Genomic DNA, 27,951 nt, shown 5'->3' with positions numbered 1-27,951 from the left:
TCTGGTTACGCCCCAGATCACATTCTGACATCCCTGGCTGGTGAATAATTAAGCTGCCACCTCCCCGGCCACCGCCGGCAGGCCCTCACCTCCGTGCTACTCTGCAGGATTCTTCACTCCCTTAGAGCAGTGGGCACTGGAGGGGACTGACCCTCGGCGCTCCCGACCCTGCCAGCACCCCCAGCCTCCTGCTCGGCACCTGGGTCGAAGCCCACTCCATGGCCCCCGAGATGGACCAGTTCTACAGGTCCACCATGGCCATCTACAAGGTGAGCGTGTGTGTGTGGCTGGGGGCCCGGGGCCCGAACATCCGTTCCCAGGGCTGGAGGGTGGAGGGTGTGCGTGGGCGCAGCATGGTCTGTGAACCAGTCTGGCTTGTGCGCATGACATGGGGATCCCTGGGCGCAGCCAGCCTTCTCACCTCTTCCCCAGACGCGGCCCACCGGCCATCAGGGTCTGGGCACATGCAGACCGAAGGCCCCCACCCCAGCCCCAACCTGAGGCTCGCAGGGCGGGGGTTTGTCCACACAGTTACCCAGGGAGCGACAGGCCTGCTGAGACAGCACTCCTAGATGCCGGACAAGGCAGGACAGGACCCAGGGTGGCCAGAGGTGGGACAGGGGGGCTGGAGAGCCACCTGGCCCACGACTGGAGAGTCGCTCTCTGTCTGTCTCTATCTTCCCGTCTCTGTCTGTCTCTCCTTTCTGAACCCCTCACTCAAATTTTCTGCTTCACTCCAGAGAGGTTGCTGTAGTCTGCATAGACTTTTATTGAGCACCTACTGTGTACAAGACCCTTTCACAGATAAGCCTCATGGCACCCTGCCTGTAGGATAGAAAATAATCACCCCAAATGATAGATGAGAAAACCGAGGCCAGCAGGGTTAAACAGCTTGTTCAAGGTCACCAGAGATCCCAAAGAGGCTGCTGGGATTTGAACCAAGACCCAAGTCTTAAGTCCATGCCCAGCGCCCTTTCCACCATGGAGGGTACTCTCCTGCTGGCCATGGCCTGAGGTGGCCTATGACCCAGCCACAGCCTTGCTCCCGAGGGGCTCTTCTTTGGGAAGGGCGAGATCTGCCCTTGCCCCTGAGGTGACTGTCGGCCGCCTGTGTGTTCAGCCCAGCGGGGCCTGGACCCAGGGCAGGGTTGAGCCACACCCAGCTGGGGGCCCATAATGGACCACAGCCTTCAACCCAGTGGGAGGAGGAGAACCTTCCAGGCGCATTGTCCTGGGAACAAGTTCCTGCCGGGGCAGGCGTGTGAGCCCAAGGGATGGCCTCTGAGGCCCCTGCAGCAGAGTCAGGATCCTGGGTGACTCCGCATTTCTAGATGGGTTCCCCTAGGGTCGGGCTTCTCTCTGGGTCCGGGGGCGCCCTGCTTCCGAGGCCCAGTGACTTGCCTCCCTGCCCATCAACGTTTCTTCCTCTCCCAATCTATCCCCCATCACCCCTTGCCCTCCGGCTCCAGAGTATCATGGAGCAGTTTAACCCTGCCCTGGAGAACCTGGTGTACCTCGGGAACAACTACCTCCGGGCCTTCCATGGTAAGTGCCCAGCCCAGGGCACCCAGCCCCTCGGCCGTCACTGCCCGCACCCACCCGGTCCCTCCGTGCACTGGTGTCCCCGCCCATGTTCTCTGCACACCACAGCACACGCTCAGCTCAGGCTCAGCCCTACACACTCCTGTCCACCACCCTCACCCACACCCCCCCACACCCTCCTCTGCCCACTTCTTAAGTGCCCTCAGGATGCTCCCAGAGACGCAGAGCCAGGCCCTGGTGGCCGACACAGCCCCAGCCACACACACAGTGATGCTATAGGTCGCCTTGATGCTATCCGCGGAGCCCGCTGCTACACCCAAGCCCTCCCTGTCCTTTCGGACCTCAGAGTCAAAGCCTGCTTCCCCCCCCCCACCCCTCAGCAACCTCAGCCCACCCCTACCCTGCGCATCAGAACTCGTCTTCCATACGGGTACACGCAGGTGCCTACGCCCCTGCCCATGACAAACCCCCGGATGTCCGGCTCAGCACCGATCCCTGTGCTCGGTGCATCCGCCCTGGGCCCTGCCTCCGCGGGGGGTGGGGGGGAAGCCCACCCCCCACTCCACACCCGCTTTCTCCCCTGGCCAACGCCACCTGTCCTCATGCACCACCCAGGACACCCCTCCCTGTCACAGACGCCTATGGCAGACCCCACAGTGTCCCCTCCGCGTGCCCTGTCAGGAGAGGTCTCCAGAGGATGGAGATCGGGGGGCGGGGGGGGGGGGGGGCTGGATCCGGACCCATCCCCCATCCCCACGCAGCTCTGTCCGAGGCGGCTGAGGTATACTTCAACGCCATCCAGAAGATCGGGGAGCAGGCCTTGCAGAGCTCCACCTCGCAGATTCTGGGTGAGGCGCTCCCCCTCCCACTACACCCCCCCACTCTCACTTGGGCCTGGGGGTGCTCTCCTCCTAGCCCTGCCTCCACCCCAGGCCTCCTCCTGCTGTCCAGGCCCCTCTGTCTCCCTCCTGCCATCCCTCAGGCCCGAGGCCTGCCTCGCCCACCGTCCTGAGATCGCGGGGAGCGTGCCCGCTATGTTCTTGCCCTTCCAGGACATCTCCCCAAGACGCAGGCCTTGCGGCCACGGCCCAGACTCCTTGGAGCCCAAGCCCCTCCCCACCACTCCCTGCAGGGCTCTTCCGGGGCTGGGACAGGCACTGCCATCCTCCCAGAGCCATCTGGGAACTCCCTGGACTTTGGTCCCCAAATCCAGCCTCTGGCAGCCCCCTGTAGCAGCTTCCGGCAGGAGGAGGGGTGGGCGGGGCGGGCCGCCCCACTGAAGCTGCGGCTCCCCCTGCCTCCAGGGGAGATCCTGGTGCAGATGTCAGATACCCAGCGGCACTTGAACTCCGACCTGGAGGTGGTGGTGAGTATCAGACTGCTCGGCCTGGGGGAGACTGGGCTGTGTTCCAAGGAAGACCGGGGTCCCGACCTCCCACCTCCTTTCTCAGGGAGGCCTCCCTGGGACCCTCGGTGACACACGAGCACTGCCCTTCTGGGCACCCGCCAGCGCCAGGCTGTGCTGGGCGTGTTTATCTGCCATATGTTGTGCAAGCCTCCAGCAACCCTGGGAGGCAGGAAGCGCTTCTATCTCTATTTTACAAAGGAGGAAACTGAGTTTCGGAGATCCAGTCCCTTGCCCCAAATTCCAGAGTGAGTGGAGGAGCTGGGGAGAGAAAGGACCCCTGCCCGGGCGCATCCGGCCGCGCCCTGCCCCCTCCCTGGCTCCGCGGCCCCTCCCTCCACGCTCCCAAGAGAGTAGCCAGGCACTTGACCTTGTCATGCCCATGAGGAAAGCCCTTCCACCCCCGGCCACCCACAGAACCAAACCCAGTCTTCTCGGTGAGGGATTCCAGGCCCTGCTGAGCCAGCAGTCCCCCCGTGGCGCCCCCCATCACAGCCCAGCACCCCCAAAGAGCTGCCCTCTGCAGACGCGGCCTGGTGCCCTCACCGCTGGGCTATCTTCATGCTGTTCTGTCAGCCTAGAACCACCCCTACCCTTGCCGGCCGGCACCTTCCTGAGCCTCCCTTGACCCCTGGGCGTGTTCATCACTTCCCCCTCTGGACTCCCAATGCTGCTTCTATCCGTTCTTAGCACATGGTCTGCACTTGGGCTTATCTGCGTGTGAAACGAAAACGGCCGTAAAAACCGCTGGCAGGATTCTCGTGAGGCCTAAGCGACTTCCTATGGCCTGGCACCCACCTGTAGCCCTCCGTGCGTCTCCGCGGTGACAATTAGAGGCAGAATCTACCACCCCGTCTCTATCCCTGCGGAGACTCGGATCCCTGCAAGGGCTGGGCCGGAGCGTGGCACCAAGCAGGGCTTTGCCCAGTCTGGACAGAAAGAGCGAGCTTTGAAAAGGGGGTGAGGCCTGGCCGCAGGGAGAGGAGGCGAGAGGGCATTCCCAGAGGGGGCCGGCGGGCTAGGCGCGTGTGTGGTGGGCAGAAGTGAGCCAACGATGGGGAGCCGGGGCGGAGCAAGAGAGGACCTGATGGTGAGGGGTCTCGGAAAGCTCCGGAGGAAATGTCAGCTCATTGCCACAGCACGTGGCTCTCAAATGTGGGGTGGGGGCCGGGAACCGCTGGAAGTCAGGGTGCTCTTTGGGGGAACGCTGTAAAAACACTCAGCAGTTTGGTCACTATGTCAAAATGGGGAACGACGTCACGAGCAGAGAACACGCATCCTGCACAGGAGGAAACCCTGGTCCTGGGCGCCCGTCTGGCGGCCACCCGCAGGCTGGGAGCCCAGCCGTGCCCCTTCCTGGGGCTCAGGACGGGAGTTACGGAGCACACCTCGTGCGGGGAGCCGGTGACTTCCGATTCTCGGGTTTGATGACTCTCCGTGTCACTTGTGGCACATCTGGGCTGGCTAGGGACAAGTGTCATCCAGGGCCTCTCTGTAAGGAGAGCTGCCCTCTCTGGGTACCAGTGTCTTGGCTGTGACAGCCAGGCAGGGCCTTCGGCCAGAACCGTACCAGACCCAGGGCGCCAGAGGCCGCCTCCCCCTTGGGCTCATTCATTCGACAGCCATTTGCTGCCGGGTGCCAGGCACTGTTCAGGCACTGGGGAGACCCTTGCCTTCCCCAAGAGAGGAGACGGACAAAACCCTAGACTAGCAAGTGACAGCTTAGATGCAAAATGTGCTCTGGAGGAAAGAGCAGGGAAGGCGGATAGCAAGTGTTGGAGGGCTCCAATTAAAAAAAAAAAATTTTAATGTTTATGACAGAGAGAGAGAGAGAGAGAGAGAGCATGAGTGGGGGAAGGGCAGAGAGGGAGAGGGAGACACAGAATCACAGAATCAGAAGCAGGCTCCAGACTCTGAGTTGTCAGCAGAGAGCCTGACACGGGGCTCGAACCCACGAACCTTGAGATCATGACCTGAGCTGAAGTCAGACGCTCAACTGACTGAGCCACCCAGGCGCCCCCAGTATCATAGACTTCAACACATTTGATGTATTTTAGTCCTCTGTGATTATTGTCTTTGGCAAAGTTGAAAATGTCCCCTCTTTGGCCAGTAGAAGCTTCTTGAGTCTGGCTCCTGACTCTTTTGGGCACAACCCTACTGGTTTTGATAGCTTGCTGGGTGTCTTGCTTTGCTCAGCCTCTTCTGGTATTACACCAGCATCTCCTTTGTTCCTGGTCTTCATCAAGAATCCTGCTTCTCGGGGCGCGTGGCTGGCTCAGTCGGTTGAGCGTCCTACTGTGGCTCAGGTCACGATCTCACGGTTTGTGAGTTCGAGCCCCGCGTCGGGCTCTCTGCTGTCAGCTCGGAGCCCACTTCTGATCCTCTGTGTATCTGTCGGTCTGCCTCTCTCTCTTTCAAAAATTAACATTAAAAAAAAAAAAATCCTGATTCTCAAGGATACAGAGAAGGAAAGCATTCAAATATCCCAGTTGTCTTCTGGCATGGAATGTTGAGTGTTGCTGTTGAAAGGTCTGATCGTCTATTTTTTCCCATCGTAAATCACTTACTTTTTTAACCTAGATGCCCGAAAGATTTCTTTTCTGTTTCTTAAGTTCAGCAATTTGTCTAGATGTGTCTTGATGTTGATCAGTCTGGGTCAATATGATCAGTTATATGATATACTTTTTCAATATGTAGTTTTAAATATATATTTTTAAATTTTAGGCATCTTTTTTTTTAATTTTAGGCAGTTGTCTCGAATCCCAGTTTTTAGAATATTTTTGTTCTCTGTCTTTGCCTTTCTTCTTCAGGGACTCCTATTATCTGTATGTTAGATCTCCATAGCTTATCTTCAATATCTGTTTCTTCCTCTTGGATGTTTTTACTTCTTTCTTCATTTCTTTTTTTTCTCCTCCACTTCCAGATATTATGATTTAATACCTAGAGCCCGAATGGAGTCCGTAATAGAAGTCCTATCATAGTTGTATATGTATACACAACAATATATATTATCATATATAATATAATATATATTATGTTATTGTACATATGAATATAAATATATTATATATGATATAATATATTATATGTTAAATACACAATATCAGCTTGAAATTCACCTTTTTTTAAAGTTTATTTATATATTTTGAGAGAGAGAGAATGAGCAGGGGAGGGGCAGAGAGAGAGGGAGAGAGAGAGAAAATCCCAAGCAGGCTCTGCACTGTCAGCACAGAGCCCCATGCTGGGCTTGAACTGATGAACCATGAGATAATGACCTGAGCCGAAGCCAAGAATCAGACGCTTAACCAACTGACCCACCTAGGCACCCCAAAATTCACCCCCTTAAAGTGCACGATTTAGAAGATTTTAATGTACTCACAGAGTTTTGAAACCATCCCCACTACCTAATTTTAGGACATTTTTGTCACCCCCTTCCCCAAAACACCATTCCCATTGGCAGTCACTCTCATTTCTTCACTTTTCCTTAAAAAAAAAAAAAAAAAAAAAAAAGGTTTCTGGGTGGCTCCATCGGTTAAGCATCTGACTCTTGATTTCAGCTCAAGTCATGATCTCACGGGTTTGTGAGATCTAGTCCTGAGGCGTCAGCCTCCACGCTTCAATGTGAAGCCTGCTTAGGATTCTCCCTTTCTCCCTCTCTCTCTGCCTCTCTCTCTCTCTCAAAATAAAGAAATAGGCTTTTTTAAAGAATTTTAAAAAGTCTTCCTCCTCTTTGGCAACCACTTTCTGATTTCTATCTCTAGAGATTCATTTTGCCTGTTGTTGGACTTCATACGAGGGGAATCGTACATGAGTATCCCTCTGCGTCCCACCTCGTTCCCTCGGTGAAGTTCACGGGCATCGCTGCTTTGTTGTTTGATTGCTTAGTATTCCACTGAACGAATATACCACAATGTGTTTATCTGGTTTTCCCGTTGATGGTTGTTGGGGTTGTTTCCAGTTTGCGATTATTGTGAAGAGGGCTGCTGCGAACACTCTTATACAAGTCTTCTGTGGATATACATTTTCATTCCTCTTGGGAAAATACCTGGGAGCAAAATCTGTGGGTCGCAGGGTTGACATATATTTAGCTCTAATAAGAAATCGTCAAAGAGCTCTCCCAAGCTCTTGTGCTAAGCCGCACCCCTGCCAGCAATGTTTGAAAGCTGCTGCTGTTCTATGCACTCGCCAGCATTGGATGTTGTCAGCCTTTTTCATTTTAGCCATTCTAGACGGTATGGAACGGTACTTTATTGTGGTTTCATTTTGCATTTGCCAGTGACTGAAGACTTTTAACAGGCTTACCAGATATTTGCATATCTTGTCTCATGAAGTGTTTGATTAGTACTTTGCCCATTTATCAGGTAATACTTACTGTTGACTTATAGGAGTTCTTTGTATAGTCAAGGTCTGAGTCCTTTGTCAGGTATATGCATGGTGCGTAGTTTTTTGCCCAACCTATAGCTTGTCTATTCATTTTCTAAATAGTGTCTTTGGTGAACAGGAAGTTAGACTTTTAGGAAACCCAATTTAGCTCTTTTATGTTTTTCATTTTATAAAAGGTGGAATCTGTTTAAACTCAGTAAACTACCTTACAGGTCATGAGTCAATGCTATGGCAACAGCAAACACCAAAAAGAACACCTGTCTCTACTAACTTGACAATTTTAAGAAGTGGCTTGTGCTCATATCTTATTTAAGAAATCGTTGCCTACCCCTTTGGCAAAGATATTCTAAGTATTCTTGTAGAAGCTGTATGTTCTGGGCTTTACGTTTATTTCTATGACCCACCCTAAATTTGCTTTTGTGTATGAAGTGACATAGAGTCAGGGTTCTTTCCCCGCCTGTGTAGACATTCGATTGTTCCAGCACCGTTTCAAAAAGACTTTGCTTTCCCATTGAAGTCACTTGGTGTCTTAGTCAACAAATTTTTTGTTGTATACGTGTGGGTGTATTTCTGAGCTCTCTACTCCGTTCCACTGATATATATTTGTCTATCCTTACAACCATACCACACTGTACTACTTGTTATTGCTTTATAGTGAGTCTTAAAAATCAAGTAGTCTAAGAATTTTGTTCTTCTTTCTCAAAATTATTTTGGACATTCAACAATGTTTGCATTTACATATTTAGAATCAGCTTGTCAATTCAAGAAAGTCTGCTGGAATTTTGAGAGGGATTGCATTAATCCATAAATTAATGGTCATCTTAATATTGAGACTTCTGATCCATGAACATGGTATACTTCTCCATTTATTCATTTCTCATAGCAACACCCTGTCATTTTCAGGGTAGCAGTCTTGCACATCTTTTGATAGGCTTATTCCTATGTATTTGATTTTTTAGCCATTATAATTGGAATTTTTAATGTTTCCTTATTTATTTTGAGGGGGCAAGAGCATGTGCATGCACACATATCAGTGGGGGAGGGGCAGAAAGAGGGGAGGGAGAATCCCAAGTAGGCTCCTCACTGTCAGCACAGAGCCTGATGTGGGGCTTGATCTCATGAACCTTGAGATCATGACCTGAGCTGAAAGCAAGAGTCAGACATTTAACTGACTGAGCCACCCAGGCATTCCTACAGTTGGAATTTTTCAATTTCGGTCTCCAGTTGTTCATTGTTTGACATTATTTTAGTAGGATCTCTCTGGCTCCTGTACTAAGAATAAAATATCGGGGCGCCTGGGTGGCTCAGTCGGTTGAGCGACCGACTTCGGCTCAGGTCACGATCTCGCGGTCCGTGGGTTCGAGCCCCGCGTCGGGCTCTGTGCCGACAGCTCAGAGCCTGGCACCTGCTTCGGATTCTGTGCCTCCCCCTCTCTCTGCCCCTCCCCCGCTCATGCTCTGTCTTTCTCTATCTCAAAAAATAAAATAAAAACATTTAAAAAAAATTATCAGCAGTGGAGGACAAAAGCAAAAGCAGGAAGACCAGTTTGGAGGCTGTTGCAATAATCTAGGGGAGGACTGAAATAACTTGGGAAAGTGGCAGCACTGGTAGTGTTGAGAAGAAATCAGATTGAATGTAGAGCTAATAAGACTTTCCGATGGAGTAGACGTCAGTTGTAAAAGAAAAGGGAATGTCAGAGTAACTTCAAGGTGTTGTCCTGATCAACTGGAAAGTGGAGTTGCCATTAGCTGATGTGGGAAATATTGAGTGTGGAGCAAGCAGTTTGGGTGGAGGGGAGAGATCAGGGACCCGGCTTTAGATATGATAAGTTTGCGATGCTTATCAGAAAACCAAATGGAGTTGTGGACATCAGTTGTATGTATGAGTTTGGGGTCAAGGTCTAGGTTCGGTTGTTCGTCTGGGAGTCGTGAGCGCATGGACAGATGCGCTCATGGAGGTAGTGGGTGTAGGAAGGGAAGGGAAGAGGCCCTGGGAGATCAGGAGATGAGGGGGAATCAGCGGGACAGACAAGAGGCAGTGAGGGTGGCGAGTGGGAGTGGAGGTTAGGGAGTGTGAGGAAAACCAGGAGAGGGCGGCTGGAAGCCAAGGAAGGAAGGTGTTTCAGGAGGAGGGAATGGTCAACTGTGTCAGATGATGACCACAGGACGAGTCAGATGAGTCCTGACAGCTGGCTTTGCACTGTGGAGTGTCAGTGATTTCAACAAGGACATTCTTGTTGGCATGGTGGGGCACAGACTGACTGGAGGGGCTTCCCGAGCAAACGAGAGGGCAGGAGTGGGATCAGCTCACAGGGACAATTCTTTCAGGGGGTTTTCCTGTGTAGGCGACAAAAAGATCTCTTGTAAGTTACTGAAAGAAGTCAATACATAGAGCTTACAGTGCGTGTTTTCTACAGTGGGTCTGCTCTCAGCTTCTGTACTGAGGTGCTCACAGGACCCAGTAATGAAGGATATGCCAGGAGAGGAAACTCTGGGAAGGGCAGTCTCTTTTCTGACCTGCTGGGAATCTGACCTGCCCGGGGTTGATGACTTCCTTGTTTCAGAAGCCACCTGCTAATAGTCCTATGGTTTCCCCATAACAAGAGCTCAAAGTTCACATCAGTTATCAACCTCTTAATAGATTCGTTTCTGATGGAGCCTGACAAAGACTTTCCATTAACCCATTGGTGCTTGGGCCCCGTCTTAATGGGACATCCTGGGTCTGTGCCCTCTACCCCTTTGGCGATCACAGCCAAACTGTGGCGATGGGAAGAATTACAATCCAGCCGCCCTGTTCGAACACACATATCCACGGTGTGACTCCGTTCATACGTGACAGGAGTGACATCTGATCACATGCAAGGTTAGCTTATTTACAGCGACATCTCCCAGGTGAGAGTGGGAAAAGGCAAACAGAATTAGGAGGCGGGGAAAGGCCCCCAACTTGTCTCCTGCACTGACAGCAAGAGCCCTTTGATCTGTATTTTAAGAACATTTTAAAAGAGCTCCTGCACTCAGGCCTCCTTGGGGAGACTGCTCCCAGCCACCCAGGGCCCTCAGCTGGGGGCAGGCTGCACAGCCTCCCTTGCCTACCTTTGTGACAGTCCTACTTCCCCCCATCCCCTACCCCCCTGCACGGCTCAGCCTGCCAGCGCGGAGGTAATTCAGGCGGAGCTGCCTCGTCCATTCTGTCGGGTTTGCGCATTGCAGATATTTTCTGTGGCCTTCGGCGTGGTTCAAGTTCGTCTCCAGGTACCACTCATCCACTTTATTAGTGCTCTGCTAACAAAGTTGCCGGGCTTTTTGAAGGTCTGCTCCAACCCCTCATCTCCCCCAAGCCCCGTTGTTTATTTTGGGCGATTTGTGCAGATTTTCAAGAACATACGCTCGGAGTTCAAGCACAAGTCTTAGACTGCCCGGTCAGGGGAAAGCAGGGCCCGGGGAGGGGCAAGTGAGGCGCCCCGAGGGCTCCACTGGGAGGTCCCGCAGTGCAGGTTGAGGTGGCTCACTTCCTTACTTCCTGGATCCAGCAGATAAGGGCAGAAACGTGGACTTGGTGCCACTCATAACACTGACCCCCTCCCCCCCCACACACACACACTCACCAGCAGCCACAACTCAGGGTTCAAGGCGTGGCCAGTCCCGAGGGGGCCACACTCAAACTCCCCTACAGACCAGCCGTTACCAGGGTTTCAGAAACAATTATGGGAGGGAAAAAAATGTAAATTTTGCAACTTTAAAAAAAAAGTTGGTTTATCTATTTATTTTGAGAGAGAGAGAGAGAGAGAGCGAGGGCGGGGGAGGGGCAGAGAGAGAGGGAGAGAGAGAGAGAATCCCAAGCAGGCTCCGCACTGTCAGCGCAGAGCCCGACGCAAGGCTCGAACTCACGAACCACGAAATCATGAGTCAGACATTTAAATGACTGAGCCACCCAGGGGCCCGTAAAACTTGCAACTTTTATACTTGGCTGGTTTTCCCCGCATACGAGGAGAAGATTACCAGCATTCTCTTTCTGGGCAGTGCCCTGCCCCAAGGGACAGAGCGCCCACAGCACAGCGTGGGGACCCCTGTGGCAGCAGGCGGCATCCACTGAGGGTTCTTGAGCAGGTGCTGCTGAGGGGAGAGGGTGTGCAGACAAGGCTGAGCAGAGACGGGAGTGGCTGCGGGGTGGGGGAATGTGCCGGGTGACCACCAAGGCCCATAGCGTCAAAGCTCTTCAGGTTCATAAAGCTCAACCTTCAAGAGCATCCGGCCGGGGCGCCTGGGTGGCGCAGTCGGTTAAGCGTCCGACTTCAGCCAGGTCACGATCTCGCGGTCCGTGAGTTCGAGCCCGCATCAGGCTCTGGGCTGATGGCTCAGAGCCTGGAGCCTGTTTCCGATTCTGTGTCTCCCTCTCTCTCTGCCCCTCCCCCGTTCACGCTCTGTCTCTCTCTGTCCCAAAAATAAATAAACGTTGAAAAAAAAAAAAATTAAAAAAAAAAAAAAAAAAAAGAGCATCCGGCCGAAACTCCCCTGTTATAGATAGGGAAACAGGCCCAGAGAGGGGCAGCATCTTGTCCAAAGTTACAGAGCAAATTGGAGGCTGAACTACTAGAAGGCAGGTTTTCTGAGCCTGAGCCCAGTAGCTTTCCCCGGCCTCCTGGCCGCGCAGGCGGTCAGCCGCCTCCGTCCCAATTGTCACGCGAACCGGCCACCCCTCAGTGAAGACCTCTCAACAGCTGTGAGCGCTTTCCCTGGGTCGGGCCCTGCCCACGGTGCTGGGGACACGGAGATGGGTCAGACGACGTTCGTGCCCACAGCGGCTCGCTGCATCTCCAAAGGGGCTGCGACCAGGGGCGCAGGAAGAAATCTGGCCTATGGCTCGAAGAATGAAAAGTAAACGAACAAACGTATACACGTTCCAGAAAGAAAACGGGAGAGCGGTGGATTCCGCTGGGGAAGTCGGGAAGGCCTCCTGGCAGAGGGGGCAGGGAAGCTGGTATTTCAAGTTGGATAGCACATTCCAGGCAGAGGGTACCGCATGACCAAAGCACAGACTGAGTCTAAGAACCAGAAGACGTTGCTATGCGTATCGGACCTTGTGTTGCGACCCAGTTACCGCACTAAGTGTTTCGCATTTTTAACCATTCAACCCTCCCTCCCTCCGGGTGCTTTTATTATGACCGTGTCTCTGACGATTGGGCAGGTGCCTGGGGTGTGAGGAACGCGGTGGGCTGTATTAGACTGGGCGGTGCGAGGGATGCTGGGGTCTGGAAGGATCGGGGCCACCCTGCCCACCCCCACCCTGTACTCCACACAGGTGCAGACGTTCCACGGAGATCTGCTGCAACACATGGAAAAGAACACGAAGCTGGATGTGCAGTTCATCAAAGTAAGTCTGGCCACCCACCTTGGCCCCCACCCCCAGCCCATCACAGGCAAGACTGCCTCTCCCCATTTGATGGATGAGCACACTGAGGCCTGCGCTGGGGATCGACTGGCCCCAGGCTGTACGTGTTCCCAGCTGAGCCCCCGCTCCCCCTCTCTCCACGCCACCCAAGGACAGCCGCCAGCACTATGAGATCGAATACCGCCACCGAGCCGCCAACCTGGAGAAGTACATGTCTGAGCTGTGGCGCATGGAGCGCAAGAGGGACAAGAATGCGCGGGAGATGAAGGTGCGTGGGCCGGGGGGGCCAAGCCGGGCTCTGGGGGGGACGCCCTGACAATCCCCCTTCCCCCCTGCCACCCAGGTCCCCCGCCCAGTATTAGCCCAACTCTAGGAGGGCCACTTGCCATGCCCTGTGCCGTGAGCAAAGCCAGAGCGCTCAGCCAGCCCCTGGCGGCTGGGCACCACCGGCCCTCCGGGGCCACCCTCAGCGCTGCTCCCTGTGCTGTCACGTCCTGGCCCTCCCCAGGCCTCCCGCCTTCCACTTCACTGAGAAAACCGAAGGCCCTCAACCATGCTGCTCCTGGATAGCACAGGTCCCTGCTATCCTCTCCTCCCTCCTGCCCCCGGCTAGGCCCGGCCCTCCTCCCCAGCTCGGCGGCCCTGGCCCTGTCCCTGACCGGCCTCTGTCTCCAAGACCTCTATCTCCTTTCCTGTCTCCTCGTCTATCTCCTTTATTTTTTCTTGTAATGTTTATTTATGTTTCAAGAGAGACACAGAGCAAGCAGGGGAGGGGCAGAGAGAAAGGGAGAGCGAGAATCTCAAGCAGGCTCCGCAAAGTCAGCACAGAGTCCAGCGCGGGGCTCGATCCCACGACCCCGGGATCATGACCTGAGGGGAAATCAAGAGCTGGACGCTCATCCCACTGAGCCACCCAGGCGCCCCCAGTCTTCTGGCTCCTTCAATAAGCTCTTACCTCTCAGAACCTCTTCAGAATCTTCCCTCCCAAGTAAGGGCTTATGAATCAACTCATTCACATTTTCTTAAACCAACCTCCCCGGGCCCCACTCCATGCTTGGCCCGGTGCCTGGAGCTAGGGAAAGAGGCATGGCCGGGAGGAGTTCCCCGGGCCGGGCGGACACAGAGCGCGAAGATGCCCATGAGAGGTGGGCCTGGGAGCCAGGATGGGCTGGGCGCTCCAGGGAGGGCCTCCAGGAGGAGGTGGTTCAGGAAGGACAGGGGGGCTTCGGACAGCTGGCACTGGGGGGAGGGGGGATGTGACAGACACCCACCCGCTGCCTCCTGCTAGAACCCGCTTCTCCCCCAGGAGAGCGTGAACCGGCTGCACGCACAAATGCAGGCCTTCATGTCCGAGAGCCAGCGGGCAGCTGAGCTGGAAGAGAAGCGGCGTTATCGTTTCCTGGCCGAGAAGCACCTGCTGCTTTCCAACACCTTCCTGCATTTTTTTGGCCGGGTGAGCGGGGGCCAGGGCCGGGCTTAATGGGGGGCCTTCCTCAGGTCTGTGCTCCCTGTGAGCTGGCTACCCCCAGAGAGGCCCCTGCCTTTGCCTTCCTTCCTTCCTTCCCCTCTGTAGATATTTATTTTATTCGTTTACTCTCCCCATCTATTTCTTTGTTTGTTTCTGGGTTGATTTGTGTCATCAGCTATTCATTCATTGATTCCTTCGTTCATGACTTTGCTTATTCTCACACTCCTTCACTCATTCACGCCTTTCTTCGTTCACGTAGGAACCGTTTACTTTCTCCTTCCTGCTTGCAGATGCTATTTGCAAATTCATTAATTCATGGGCGTATTGAGTTATTGCCTGTAATTTTACCGTATTATTTAAATCCTCTGTGCTCTTGCTCTGTTCTGTCTGCTAGACCGATCAGAGAGTCTTTTGTTTTTCACCGGGTTTCTTTTTTAAAAAATATTTACTTATTTATTTTAATGTTTATTTCTTCTTTTAAAAAAAAAATTTTTTTTTTAATGTTTATTTATGTCTGAGACAGAGAGAGACAGAGCATGAGCGGGGGAGGGGCAGAGAGAGAGGGAGACACAGAGTCCAAGCAGGCTCCAGGCTCCCAGCTGTCAGCACAGAGCCCCCTGCGGGGCTTGAACTCACAAACCGTAAGGTCATGACCTGAGCGTGAGTCAGACGCTTAACCGACCGACCGAGCCACCCAGGCGCCCCTTTCATTGGATTTCTAATGGATTTTGCTTTCCATGTTCAGCTGCCCTGTTGATTAGTGCTGTTGGGTTTATAACTATCTAATCTTCTCTGTAAATATTACCAGTTATGTATTTAAGGCCTCTCAGAATCCAGTCTGATGCTTTTCGTTTCACTTTGCCTGAGATTAAAATGACCCTCCTTTCTCTTCTGTTATCTCTTTAAGTGTGTTTTCTGTTACTAACATACAGCTCAGTTTGATTTTTTCACCAGTGACAGTCCACATCTTCCAATAGCAGAATTCAGTTCGTTCCCATTGAACCCAAGTGATACACCTGTTTTATTCTTTCTGTATAACTTGAGTCAAGCGCATTTCCTTTTTATGTTTGTTGCCTCTTTTTCTTCCATGCTCGTCCTTGCCTCTGTGGCTATGTTACTATACATTTCCTTTTCCCCTTTATTTTTTTTTTTAATTTTTTTTTAACATTTATTTATTTTTGAGACAGAGAGAGACAGAGCATGAACGGGGGAGGGTCAGAGAGAGGGAGACACAGAATCCGAAACAGGCTCCAGGCCCTGAGCTGTCAGCACAGAGCCCAACGCGGGGCTTGAACTCACAGACCGCGAGATCATGACCTGAGCCGAAGTCGGCTGCTTAACCGACTGAGCCACCCAGGCGCCCCTCCTTCTCCCCTTTATTAGTTTGCAAATCCTACTGTCCTTTTCATCTCTACTCACGATGACCTCACTTTGTGACCCTCATGGTAATCGATATTCATCTATTATCTTTTCCAAAATATACGGACACCCCCCCCCCCCCCACCGACACTACTCTGTCCATCGAGCACCCTCCCCAGCCCTTAAGATAAGGCCTTGGGAAGAATTTTCCTGCCCTCCCCGGCACTCTAAGATGTGGCCTTACGCCTCCCTTCATCCTCCCCAACTCCGGCTCTTGGTTTTGCCAAAAAACTTCGGGACTTTTAGTTCCAGGCTCTCACTCGTCATTTCTTTGCATCATGACCCACGTGACCAGATACACCGCTCGCCACTGTTTTCATTCCTTTCCGTTCCCACCGTCTTGAGGTTTCTGTCCCGATTAACTGAACATGTTCTGCAGACACATCGTCTGAATCCGTGCATAGCTGCAAATGTCCCACTTTTACCCTGACTGCCGGGTGGCACGTTAGCTGGTTACAGGACTCCAGAGCTGTGGCCCTTTGCTCCTGTGGCCCAAGATGATGTTCCTCCGGCTTCTAGCGCTCCGTGTTGCGGACGCTAAGTCAGGTGCTGGTCTGTGTCCTGCCCTCTTATGCAACTGGCTCTTTCTCTGGATGCTTGGAGATTTTCTTGGTGTCCTTGGGACTCAGAAACTTGTCTGGTTACCCATAGACGAGCGCCTGTCCGGGCCCCTCCCTCTGCGGGCTCAGGCCTATATTCAGGTCAGGGGAGCTATTTGCTCTTCTGGTTCCTAAATTATTAGCTCTCTGCCGTCATTCCTTTTCCTCCTTCTGGAACTCCACATCTACGACCCCTCCCTCCCACGTGTTCATCTCTTCTTGGTCTGTATTTTGAGATCTTTCTCCCCTTGACTTGTCAGGCAACTGATTGTGTCCTCAACAGGACTACTCTCTCTTAGAGTTCATCTGTTCACTGTGTTATTTTTTTAGGTTTATTCGTTTATTGAGGGAGAGAAGGAGGATGAATGAGCGGGGGAGGGGCAGAGAGAGAAGGAGAGGAAGAGAATTCCAAGCAGGCGCCACGCTCCAAGCTGAGCCTGACGCGGGGCTTGATCTCACAACCGTGAGATCGTGACCTGAGCCGAAATCAAGAGTCGGACGCTTCACTGACTGAGCCCCCCAGGCGCCCCAGTTCATCCGTTGAATTTTAAAGCTTACAGTCCTGACCTTTGTCTGGGTAGGAAGGTGTTTGCTATGCAGCAAAGGCTCCGGTCAAGATCTTGTTAAGCTTGTCACCCCTTCTTTCAGCTGCCTGGGTGGTCTGCTGGGTTCTCCTCCCTGACCACTGGGTCCTCTTAGGTACCTTGTTTCTTTCCTTTGCCTCCTCATGGTCCTCTTCCCATTCTGAGGTGAGCTGCAAGGGCTCAGGCAGAGGTACTGACAAATGTGGGGGGAGGGGGCAGTGGAGCCATCTTGACCCCAGTGGGACCCCATCTCTAACTCAGGTCTTCCTGTTGCAAATCAGCTCTCACTCAGCCTCAGGAATAGGGATTAATGTAGCCTACCCATGTGGAGAACCCCCGCAGACAGGGCTGCCGGGGAAGGTTGTGCAGGTCGTGCACTGCACAAGGGTACCTGGTTGAGAGTAGGAACTATGCTCTATCCTCAAAACTCAACACACTCGTGCAGACTGTGTTTCCCTGGAGAAAGGAGCATTTCTTTCTTTCTTTCTTTCTTCCTTGACATTTTTATTTTATTTTATTTTTATTTTGTATTTAATTTTATTTTTTTTTTAACTTACATCCAAACTGGTCAGCAACAATGATTTCAGGAGTAGATTTCTTAATGCCCCTTACTCATTTAGCCCCCCCCCCCAACCCCTCCGTAACCCTCTGTTTGTTCTCCATATTTAAGAGCCTCTTGTGTTTTGTCCGGGAGCACTTCAGGCCCCTGCCAGCCCAGCACTGGTCAAAGTTCTGTCCTGCTGTCTTCTCTAGGTCCAACAGGGGCTGAAGCCTCACAGTTCCTACCTGCCTGGCCTGGTCTAGCTATTGACCCCTCTGGGGGGCGGGGGGTGGCTGGTGGGATATACAGAAGGAGGTGCCAAGGACACTGGGACATGATATTTCCACCGTGCCTTCATAAATTGATGACCTTGTCCCTGCATTTTCCAATATCGTTTGTTCTTTCATTTATGTATTTATTTTTTTTTAAGTGGGGAAGGAGCAGAGAGAGAGAGAGAGGGAGAGAGAGAGAATCCCAAGAAAGCTCTGAGCCGCCAGTGCGGAGCCTGATGCAGGGCTCGAACTCACAAACTGCGAGATCATGACCTGAGCTGAAGCCGGACGCTTAACTGACTGAGCCACCCGGGTGCCCCTCATTCACGTATTTAATAAATATTTTTAAAGCCCCGCTGTGTCTATGAAATAGAGGCTCTGTCTCTATTTCCATCTGGGTCCCTGACCCACCCACCCAGGCAGCTTCTCTATTCCTGATGCCCCCAACAGGGCTCCTCCCCCCGCCCCACCCCCCCCCACCCCCCGCCCCAGCCTCATCCCTCTGTCCAATGCTTCCGGTTTCTCTGCATTCTTATTTCGTTTCTATTTCTCTTTCTTCGTAGTCTTGTTCAGTTTCCCAGCCTCTGTGCCCCGGCTGCAGACCTAGCAAGTGATTTCACTTCTCTGAGTCTCATTTCTTCTCTGGCAAAAGAAGGAAATAATCCCCTCTTCACAAGGTTGATGTAATGATGTAAGTTTCATGCGAAGGAGCCCAGTGGAATTAGGTTCTCCCCGCCCCTGCTCTCTCCCCACCCCCCAAAGATGAAAACAAAAGCTACCCTTCAGGAGATCTGTCTGCTTGCAGTCGGCTGCCCCCCACAGCCAGCAGCAGACTCCCGCCTCCCCGCCTCAGCCAAGCCCCTTCCCCAGTCTCTGAACCCAGGGACCCCCTGGTGCTGAGCAGAGGTGGGAGACGCTGTCCCCACAGCCAGCCCCAAGCTCAGGGCTCAGCCTTCTCCCCCTGCCCCTCTAGTCTCCCACGGACTGGGGCTGCATTCCAGAACTGTTTTACCTTCTTTTAAATGGTCTTCTTGAGATCTAACCCACACAGCACGTAATTCATGAATCATGCGATACGTGGTCCCTTGTGACGGGCTCCTCTCACGAAGCTTCGCGCTTTTGAGATTCATCAAGGTTGTGGCAGGAATCAGTACATCATTCCTTTTTTACGATTTTTTTTTAAAAAGTTCATCTATTTATTTTGAGAGAGAAAGAGAGAGAGAGAGAGAGAGAGAGAGAGAGAGAGAGAGAGAGAAAACATGAACAGGGAAGGGCAGAGAGAGAGAAGGAAAGAAAGAATCCCGAGCAGGCTCCACGCTGTCCGCACAGAACCCCACACGGGGGCTTGAACTCACAAACCGTGAGATCGTGACCTGAGCCGAAATCAAGAGTCGGACGCTCAGCCGACGGAGCCACCCAGGCGCCCCGGTACATCATTCCTTTTTATTGCCAGATAACATTTCATGGTCTGGATAGACCACATTTTATTTATCCATTCACCCGTGGATGGATATCTGGGTCGTTTCTACTTTGCGGCTATTAGAAATAATGCCAGCTGGGATATAAGTGAAAGTTTTTGTGTGGACATGTTTTCACTCCTCGTGGCTCTAGGGGATGGATTTGCTAAGGATGTGGGGTAGGTATCGTGTTGCTCTACCCAGCTGGTTTTTAGGACACACAAGATCTAACTCCCGAAGATAGTCAAACATACGTGTTTACCTGTCACTCTTGTCTATAAACAGAACGCACAAGACTTGGAACAAGCTTGAAAGAATGATGAGGGGCGCCCGGGTGGCTCAGTCGGTTGAGCATCCGGCTTCGGCTCAGGTCACGATCTCACCGGTCGCGGGTTCGAGCCCCACGTTGGGCTCTGTGCTGACAGCTCGGAGCCTGGAGCCTGCTTCGGATTCTGTGTCCCCTCCCTCTCTCTCCGCCCCACCCCTGCTTCTGCTCTGTCTCTCTCTGTCTTTCAAAAATGAATACACATAAAAAAAAATTTTTTTTTTTTAAAAGAAAGAATGATGAGGGCCTGAGCTCAGCAAGCGGTCATTCTCACGCGCCTCCCGTGACCAACCCTGGCTGAGTCTGCGTCTGGTCAATAGCATGCCTCTCGGCCCACCTCGCCCTTCGGGCTTCTCCGGGCTTGTCGCAGTTGTGCGAGCGTATCTCCAGGATACATTCCTAGGAATGGAATTGGCGAGCCCAGGGACGTAGGCATTCGTTGTGCCAGTTTACCCTTCTGCCAGCAAACTAGGAGATCCTCTTTTCCTCGATGACAGCGTGACGGCAAACTTGTCCCTCTTTGCCAGCCAGCGAGGTAAAAATGGTCTCTCCAGACGTGGTTTCATTTTATCCTCGTCTTACAAGTGAGACTGATACCTTTTCATGTTTCAGAGCCATCGGACGCCCTTCACTGCGATATCAGCATCGTTTCCTCCATTTTTCTTATTAGTTTCTCGGAGCTCTTTATATGTTACTGAGATTAGAGCTTCCTTGGTGATGAGAGGCACATATCTTCCCAGTTTGTCATTTATCGCTTGACTTTGCTTATTGTAGGTTTTGCCATGCTTAAAAAAATTACCTTGACTTAATCAAATGTATCCGTCTTTTCTAGCATAGGGGGGTCCGTATCATACTGAGACTGGCTCTCCCACTCCATCCCTGTTTTGGAAATCCCCCCACGGTCTCTTTATGGTTTTGAAAGCCTGCGCGGTGTTTCTTCCCGACCCCTGGCTATGCCGCCCGGAGGCAGGGCTGACGAAACCCAGTAAAATTCTGTGCTGTTCAGGCTGGGACTTGGTGCCGGGACCTTTCCTCCCAGAACGCCCTAGCACCCGTGACAAGACAACGGAGGGGCTGTCCACCTAGTGACCCGCTGGCCACTTGCTCCTGTGACGGAGTCGCTGCTGTTTGGCTGCCCGAGATCCCCATGAGGTTTTCAGCAGCTGGCCCAGACTGAAGGGAGGAAGCGTCCAAAGCTGCCGTCCCAGGAAGCTGCCTCAAGATGGACTAGTGCAGGCCACGCCGAGGCTCACTGGCTGTGAGACCTGGGGCCAGTCATTAACTGCTCTGACCCTCAGTATCTTCTTCGATAAGATGGTGGTAATAGTGACATCTAATTCCCAGGGCTATTGCGAGAATCAAATAAGATGATACGGGTGAGGCTTGAACACTGGGCCTGGCGCAGAGTAAATGCTCGACAAAGGGAAGCTTTGCTTATTCCTAAGGTGACGGTCTTGAGCTTGGCCTTGGGGGAGGAGATGTTTGACTGGAAAAGGGAGAGGCCTTTATTTATTTATTTTTTAATGTTTGTTTACTTATGTATTTAGTTTTTAAATTTACATCCAACTTAGTTAGCATCTACTGCAACAATGATTTCAGGAGTAGATTCCTTAGTGCCCCTTCGCCACGGAGCCCCTCCCCCCTCCCACGACCCCTCCAGGAACCCTCAGTTTGTTCTCCATATTTAAGAGTCTCTTCTGTTTTGTCCCCCTCTGTGTTTTTATATTATTTTTGTTTCCCTTCCCTTATGTTCATCTGTTTTGTCTCTTAAAGCCCTCATAGGAGTGAAGTCATAGGATTTTTGTCTTTCTCTGACTAATTTCACTTCGCATAATACCCTCCCGTTCCATCCACGTAGTTGCAAATGGCAAGATTTCATTCTTTTTGATTGCTGAGTAATACTCCACTGTGTGTGTGTGTGTGTGTGTGTGTGTGTGTATACACCACATCTTCTTTATCCATTCATCCATCGATCGACATTTGGGCTCTTTCCATACTTTGGCTATTGTCGATAGTGCTGCTATAGACATGGGGGTGCTCGTGTCCCTTCGAAACAGCCCCCCTGTATCCCGTGGATACATGCCTAGTAGCACAATTGCTGGGTCGCAGGGTAGTTCTATTTTTAGTTTTTTGAGGAACCTCCGTACTGTTTTCCGGAGCGGCTGCACCAGCTTGCATTCCCAGGGGGAGACCTTTGTAACGGAAGAGAGCACGGTGTTTCGATCATACCTGGGATTTAATTTATAGAAGTGACTGAGTGACAGCACAGAGAGGTCAAGGCCATTGAAAGACGGGATGGTTTGAATAATTTCCCTGGGCTCTGGGCTCTAGGGGTTGGTTCTAACTGTCTGGCACCTGGCTCTGGGGTGATTGAGGTCAGGGGAAATACCAGCTCGGTGTGTGTTAGATAAGGGAGGTGGTTAGGGATGTGGGTTTTGGACCGGTTGTTTTGCATACGTGCCTACTGGCAAGTTGCTTACTATCTCTAGGAATTATCGGGCCCCGGGAGGGACAATCTGGGCAGGATTAACAAAGCCCCGGGGATGTCGACCCATAAAATACAGAAAATTAACACAATGATGTTTTTTTTAATGTTTACTTATTTCTGAGACAGAGACAGAGCATGAGTGGGGGAGGGGCAGAGAGAGAGGGAGACATCGAATCCTACGCAGGCTCCAGGCTCCGAGCTGTCAGCACAGAGCCCGACGCGGGGCTTGAACTCACCAACCGTGAGATCATGACCCGAACTGAAGTCGGTCGCTCAACCAACTGAGCCACCCAAGCACCCCCTAAAAAAATGATTAATGCACACAGCAGGTCTGACCTTTAAAGCCCTCTCACCCCAGGTTGTTATGAATTGCGGGGTCAACTGCTGAGTTTCCTGTCCTTGAAAGTATTCAAACAGTTAGATGCCTATGTACCAGGGGCACTAGGGGTGCTTAGGTAGACTAAAAGGAATAGACTGGAAAAACTGTATTTGAAGGGCCTCTTTTAGGAAACCACTCAAACTGGCTTACCCAGGAGAGGTATTTATCCCTTTGGTTAGTTTATCCCTTTAGTTCAAGGGGTTCAGGTATGGCTGGATCTAGGAGCACACGTGTGATTGGAAATTTGCCACGTTTCCTTAGCTGTGGTTTCCTGGGTTGGCTTCACGCTATTTAGCGAACCCTATGAGGTGACCCCGCCGCCATCTCTGGCTCCTTCCGGCTTGACGATCCCGTCATCCACAGCTTGCAGGGCCCGAGTTCCCGGGCCTAGGGTGTCACTTTTGAGTCCCCAGCTCCGATCTGGCTGACCCCGGTGTCCCCCCCGCCCCCCCCCCCCCACGCGGCCAGGCCCGGAGCACGCTCCAGAACCGCGTGCTGCTGTGGAAGGAGCAGTCGGAGGCCAGCCGCAGCCCGTCGCGCGCCCACTCCCCCGGCCTGCTGGGCCCCGTGCTGGGGCCGCCCTACCCCTCGGGCCGCCTGACGCCCACCCGCCTGGACATGGTGAGGCCCTGGGCGCCCCCGCCGCTGTTCGCGCCCCCGCCGATCCCCGCACCCGCCACGGCGCCCTGGGGCCCGAGGCCCCCCCCATGGAGCCTCCTGCCCCCCAGGCTCCCCGTCTACGCAGCGCCCCTGGGCCGGCCTTTCCTCCCCGGCGCGGCCTCGGCGCCCCCGTGGTGGCTGGGCCGCAGGCCCCAGAACCCCTACGCCGACGTCTGGGACTGGGGGTGGGGGCTGGACTAGGGCGCCGCGGCCCACCCCTCCCCTCCCCGCCCCACCCTCCCCTGCCCGTCTCCCCTCGCAGCCCCAGCGGCCGCTCGCGGAGTTCAGCTCCCCGCGCAGCCGGCACGGCTCCGGCTCCTACGGCCCCGGCCCCGAGCCCGCCGCCGAGGCGAGGTCCGCGTCCCAGCTGGAGCCAGACCGCCGGTCGCTGCCCCGGACGCCGTCCGCCTGTGAGTGGCCCCGGCGCCCCCGGAGCGCAGAGGGAGGGCCGGGGACGCGGGGGCCGGGAAGGGGCCCAGATCGCGGGGGAGAACCCGCCACCCACGCGCCGCCGCGCTCTCCCCGACCCCGGCAGCCTCGCTCTACGCCGGCAGCACCCAGCGCTCGCGCTCCAACTCCTTCGGCGAGCGCCCGGGCGGCGGGGGCGGCGGCGGCGGCGGCGGCGGGGGCGCCCGGAGAGTCCGCGCCCTCGTCTCCCACTCGGAGGGCGCCAACCACACGCTGCTGCGCTTCTCGGCCGGAGACGTCGTGGAGGTGTTAGTGCCAGAGGCCCAGAACGGCTGGCTCTACGGCAAGCTGGAGGGCTCGTCCACGTGAGTGGGCGCCCCCGGGGCGCAGGGGAGGGGGGTGGAAGGAGCCCCCCCCCCCACCGCCCCGCAGGCTTCCTCGCCCCCCAACCTCCAGCCCCAGGGCGGTAGACGGCTCTCCCCTTCTCCCGCGCGGCGCTCCGTTTCCTCGTCCAGTCCAAGGGGGTAGGAAGAGCCTCCCTGCCGAGTACAGGGCGGTGGCCCTCGAGAGGGACGAACGGGAAGGTTCTCTCTTGCGCTGCAGAAGGCTGCAGCAACCCCACTGCTTGAGCACTTACTGTGGGGGCAACAGGGCGGCCCCTCTTTACCCGGGGAGAGCGGCAGCAGAGCGCAGCAGGCTGTGGCCCCCCGGGGCCAGGCCCAGAGGCCAAGCTGGGACCGAGCAGGCCGACAGGCCCAGGGGGGCGGTCGCGTGCCGTGCAGATCCTTAAAGAAGGCAAATTGGGGGTCGGTTTGGACGCCGTGAATGGAAGCGGGGAGGTGGGGAAGTGCTCTGTGGTCGTGGAAAGAGAGTGTGCAAGGATTACTCTTTCTACCAAAGAAAAAGGGAAGGTGGGGGCTTGCTAGAGCCAGGCAGTGACCCCCCCCCCCACGGGGCCTTACGGAGACGGTGTGGTGCCCACTCGTGCGTGCGAGGGAGAGAAGGGAGGAAGGAGGGCAAGAATAGTGGCCTGAGTGAATGAATGGAGGCTTAGAGGGAGGAGTCAGCAGGTGCGTGTCAAGGTGCTTGCAAGAGGATGTGGGGTGCATCCGTAGACTGAGGGGTGAGTGGGGAAGCATGTGAACGGGCTGGTAGAAGGGCAGGCAGGTGGAGACGGATTAGGGACTGGCGGTCCGTGGGTGGCTGCCCATGTGGATCCTGGATGCGGGAGGCAGGGTGGGATGATGGATGGATGGAGGAGTGGAGGCCCGGGGACTACTGGATCAAGAACGGAAGGCCGTGCTGACGACGTAGGGAGATGGCTACAACCACCAGGGTTGGAAACACCTGCCTCGTGGACCCGCACAAGTCCCCACAACAGGCGTGTAGCAGACTCCCCCCCCCCCCCCCCCCCGGACCTGAGTGTAAAACCACCGGGGGGCCGGTGCTCTCCACCCACGTGCCCGGGACATTTTGCCGTTCCCTCTGTGCCTCACAGGTCGGGGAAGAAGGTGGCAAGTTTTATCCGTAGGCACTTTACGGTGAAGGCGGAAGCAAAACGCGTGGAAAATGCTTCTGGTCTGTCGGTTTGAGGTGAAATAGCTCCTAGTCACCTTCAGGCGAGAGCGCTGTTGGTTGGGTCTGGAGGTCTAAGGTGGCTTTTTGTGGAGAACGCTTTCCAGAGTGCTTGCAAGAATCCGCTGGGCTCCGCGGGGTCTGAAAAAGCTAAGGAACGTCGCGCAAAGTGCCTCTCCCCGAACCCTGGCTGTTCGGGAGGGGCGGTGATGAGCCTCCAGCCAGGCACGGACTCTAAGGGCAGAGTGCCCGGGGTCCCCGGAACCAGGGTTCTAGGGTGGAGGGAAGGGGCAGGGCTGAGGAGGAAAGGGCACAGGCTGGTATCAGGCACCTTAGGCTCGAGTGCCCTTTCCCCTGGCTGGTACAGTTGCCCGTGATCCCCGGGCCCCCCACCCTGTCCCCTGTCCCCTGGTAATCATCCGTCTGTGGGCCTGTCGGCCAGGCCGGGGGCCTCCGGGGAGCGGGAAGTGTGTCGGGCTCTCTGTGGGCCCTCGCGTGGTGGGTACTCAGCGAGTAGCCAATGAAGCCGGTCACCATATGTCCTCGGACACGTCACTCTCCTCCTTGGACTGCAGCTCCCCCCAAGGTGACCTAGCCCCTGGCCGGACATGAAGCTGGACAGCTGGGCTTGAAGGCGGAGAAAGGTCTCCTGGAGGGGATTCAATGAGTTACTCTGGGCACAGCCTTTCGAGCAAGGCCTGGCACACAGCGCTGCCCGGTAACTGCCCTCGGAAGCGTTCTGTTGGGCACGGTTGTTGGGCCTTCTGCCTATGGGACCCTCTGCCTCCACCCTGCAGGAGCGGCTGGTTCCCCGAGGCCTATGTGAAGCCTTTGGAGGAGGTGCCTGTGAACCCCACGAACCCCTTGACCCCAGTGACCTCCATGAACTTGATGAACCCTATGAATGAGCTACCTTCCAGGTACCTGGGTGGTCGGAGGTGGGGCGGGGGTGGGGACTTCCGGGGGAGCGGCCCCACCCCCCAGGGGGACATCTGTGAGCAGCAGTCCTGAGTGCACCCAGCCTCCTTCGGTCCCCGGAGGAAGGGGACCCTCACCTCTCCACATGCCAGAGTCACTGCCTCCGTCCCTCTGCCTCCAAGCCCTGTGGCCTGCCCCCCCCCCCCCCCTGCAAGGGAAGAAGCTGTAGGATGCTGAGGGGCCCAGCAAGATCGGGGGTGGGGGAAGCAGCAGGGGCCTGACACCTGACCCCCTGCCCGTCCCTCCTTGCTCTGGACTCAGATCCTACCCCCTCCGGGGCAGCCACAGCCTTGATGACCTCCTGGGCCGGCCGAGCAACTCTACAGCACCCTCGGAGTACTGGGACGGCCAATCCCGCTCCCGAACCCCTAGCCGGATACCGAGCCGCGCCCCCAGCCCTGCACCTCCTCCCTTGCCTAGTAGCCGCCGAAGCAGCGTGGGCAGCATGGGGGTGGCGAGTGACGTCAAGGTGAGCCCCCTCCCCCCTGCCCCCCAGCCAGTCCCCAGCCCTGGGCTCATCCAGCAGGCTGGGAGACTGGAGACCCGGTGACCCTCCCTGCTTTGCCACTGGCTGGCTGGAGGGGGGCCCTCCCTCCCCAGCCTCAGTTTGCCTACTTGCAGGGAGGTGTGGGATGGACTTCTGAGCCTGGGGCAGGGGGTGGGGGGAAAACATTCCTCTCAGGGACTGGAGCCCCCGTGGTCCTGCTGGGAGCACTGGAAAAGGCCCGTCCTTCCCACCTCCCGGGAGAGGCAAGGCCAGGGTCCTGGGTCGGACGGAGCCTGGGCTGGGGCTGGCTGGGCAGGACCGGGGGTGGGGGGTGGGGGTACAGGGAGAGCAGCTGGTGCCCTGGCCCAGAGGCTTCTCAAGTCTGAAACCCACAGAATTCTGAGCTTCGGAATGCCCGAGGCCTGATTTCCCCGAAGCCTGGCCTGCAGGGGCCTCTGGTCTAGTCGTCTGCCTTCCTGGAATGGGGAGTTGCAGGGGTGGGGGCTCACTTGCCCCTTTCCCCCCCTAAACCTGGCCTTTCCTCCACCCTCCCTGCAGAAACTTATGTCCTCGGAACAGCACCCTCCAGAGCTCTTCCCTCGGTGAGTCCTAGGACAGGAGTTGGGGGCGGCGTGGGGGTGGGGGCTCGGCAGGGGTTCTGGGGAGGGGGGAGATGAGGCAGGGGTGAGAGGTGACCAGTGGGGGCAGGAGGTCGGGGTGGACATGGCTCAGGCACCTGGCGACCTTCCTTGGAGCCAGAGCCAGCTGGGCGGCCGGGGTGGGGGGGTGGGGAGGGAACCTGGGCCCCTCTCACCCCGACCTCTCCCCTCGCAGGGGCACAAACCCCTTTGCCACCGTAAAGCTGCGGCCCACAGTCACCAACGACCGCTCAGCGCCCCTCATCCGCTGAGGCGCCCTCCTCCATCCGGGGTCTGAGCTCGTCCCCACACCTGCCCAGGGGCTGTCAGGAGCTGGTGGCAGCAGCAGAAGCAGCAGCGGTGGACCCAAGAAGCCGGGGCCCTGGAACTGGGGGTGGCTGCCCCTCCCGGGGGACTGACCTGGGGTCTGGGACCTTCAAAGTAAAGCAGGCAGAAGGGGGGACAGGACAGTCTCTTCCCCTCCAAGGGCCCCAGGACTCTCCCTGGGGGCCTGCCTCGTGCACCCCACCCCCTTTCCCCTTCTCTGCCCCAGGAGGGAGGAGCCCCGCACACCCCCTTCCCCACCCCCCCATACGTCCTCCTGTTTAACTTTTGTAAACGGGGAGAAATAAAGCAAGGAGACACAGCAGCAGGACTGGCGGTGTCGAACTGGGGGGACGGGTGGGGGGTGGGGCATGGAAGCCTCCCACTGGAGGACGGTGTCCAGGAAGTCCTGAAGGTCACTAGGAGTTCCCCGAGAGGACTCGCTCACTCGCAGCCCTTTACATCCCTCTTTTTTTTTTTTTTTAAGTTTATTTATTTATTTTGTGAAAGAGCGAGTGAGGGAGGGGCAAAGAGAGAGGGAGACAGAGAATCCCAGCACAGAGCCCGAGGCGGGGCTTGAACCCACAAAACGTGAGATCGTGACCTGAACCGGCAAGAATCGGCCGCTCAG

The 27,951-nt window shown here is 55.1% G+C and overlaps 1 protein-coding gene across 1 annotated transcript; it reads left to right on the top strand.

The window, feature by feature from the left end:
- The first annotated feature begins 28 nt into the window (after positions 1 to 28).
- Positions 29 to 27,645, top strand: BAIAP2L2 (BAR/IMD domain containing adaptor protein 2 like 2). Its single transcript, XM_045466059.1, has 14 exons — positions 29 to 269; positions 1,470 to 1,545; positions 2,304 to 2,390; positions 2,847 to 2,908; positions 12,629 to 12,700; positions 12,870 to 12,986; positions 14,025 to 14,171; positions 22,719 to 22,871; positions 23,173 to 23,320; positions 23,446 to 23,683; positions 25,691 to 25,813; positions 26,133 to 26,340; positions 26,917 to 26,960; positions 27,193 to 27,645. Exons 1-14 carry the CDS (start codon positions 219 to 221, stop codon positions 27,266 to 27,268), a joined length of 1,602 nt encoding a protein of 533 aa, XP_045322015.1. The 5' UTR covers positions 29 to 218; the 3' UTR covers positions 27,269 to 27,645.
- The last annotated feature ends 306 nt before the right edge of the window (positions 27,646 to 27,951 follow it).

This window comes from Leopardus geoffroyi, chromosome B4, assembly GCF_018350155.1.
Source record: "Leopardus geoffroyi isolate Oge1 chromosome B4, O.geoffroyi_Oge1_pat1.0, whole genome shotgun sequence".
Taxonomy (NCBI): domain Eukaryota; kingdom Metazoa; phylum Chordata; class Mammalia; order Carnivora; family Felidae; genus Leopardus; species Leopardus geoffroyi.
Note: the sequence above shows the minus strand (reverse complement) of the source record. Positions and strands in the feature narration are given on the sequence as shown.

Excerpts from the sequence above, each read along its gene's own strand:
- BAIAP2L2 (XM_045466059.1), top strand. The coding sequence starts at position 219 with ATGGCCCCCGAGATGGACCAGTTCTACAGGTCCACCATGGCCATCTAC. Across the intron at positions 270-1,469 it reads CCACCATGGCCATCTACAAG|AGTATCATGGAGCAGTTTAA; the intron begins GTGAGCGTGTGT and ends CTCCGGCTCCAG. Across the intron at positions 14,172-22,718 it reads TCCTGCATTTTTTTGGCCGG|GCCCGGAGCACGCTCCAGAA; the intron begins GTGAGCGGGGGC and ends CCACGCGGCCAG.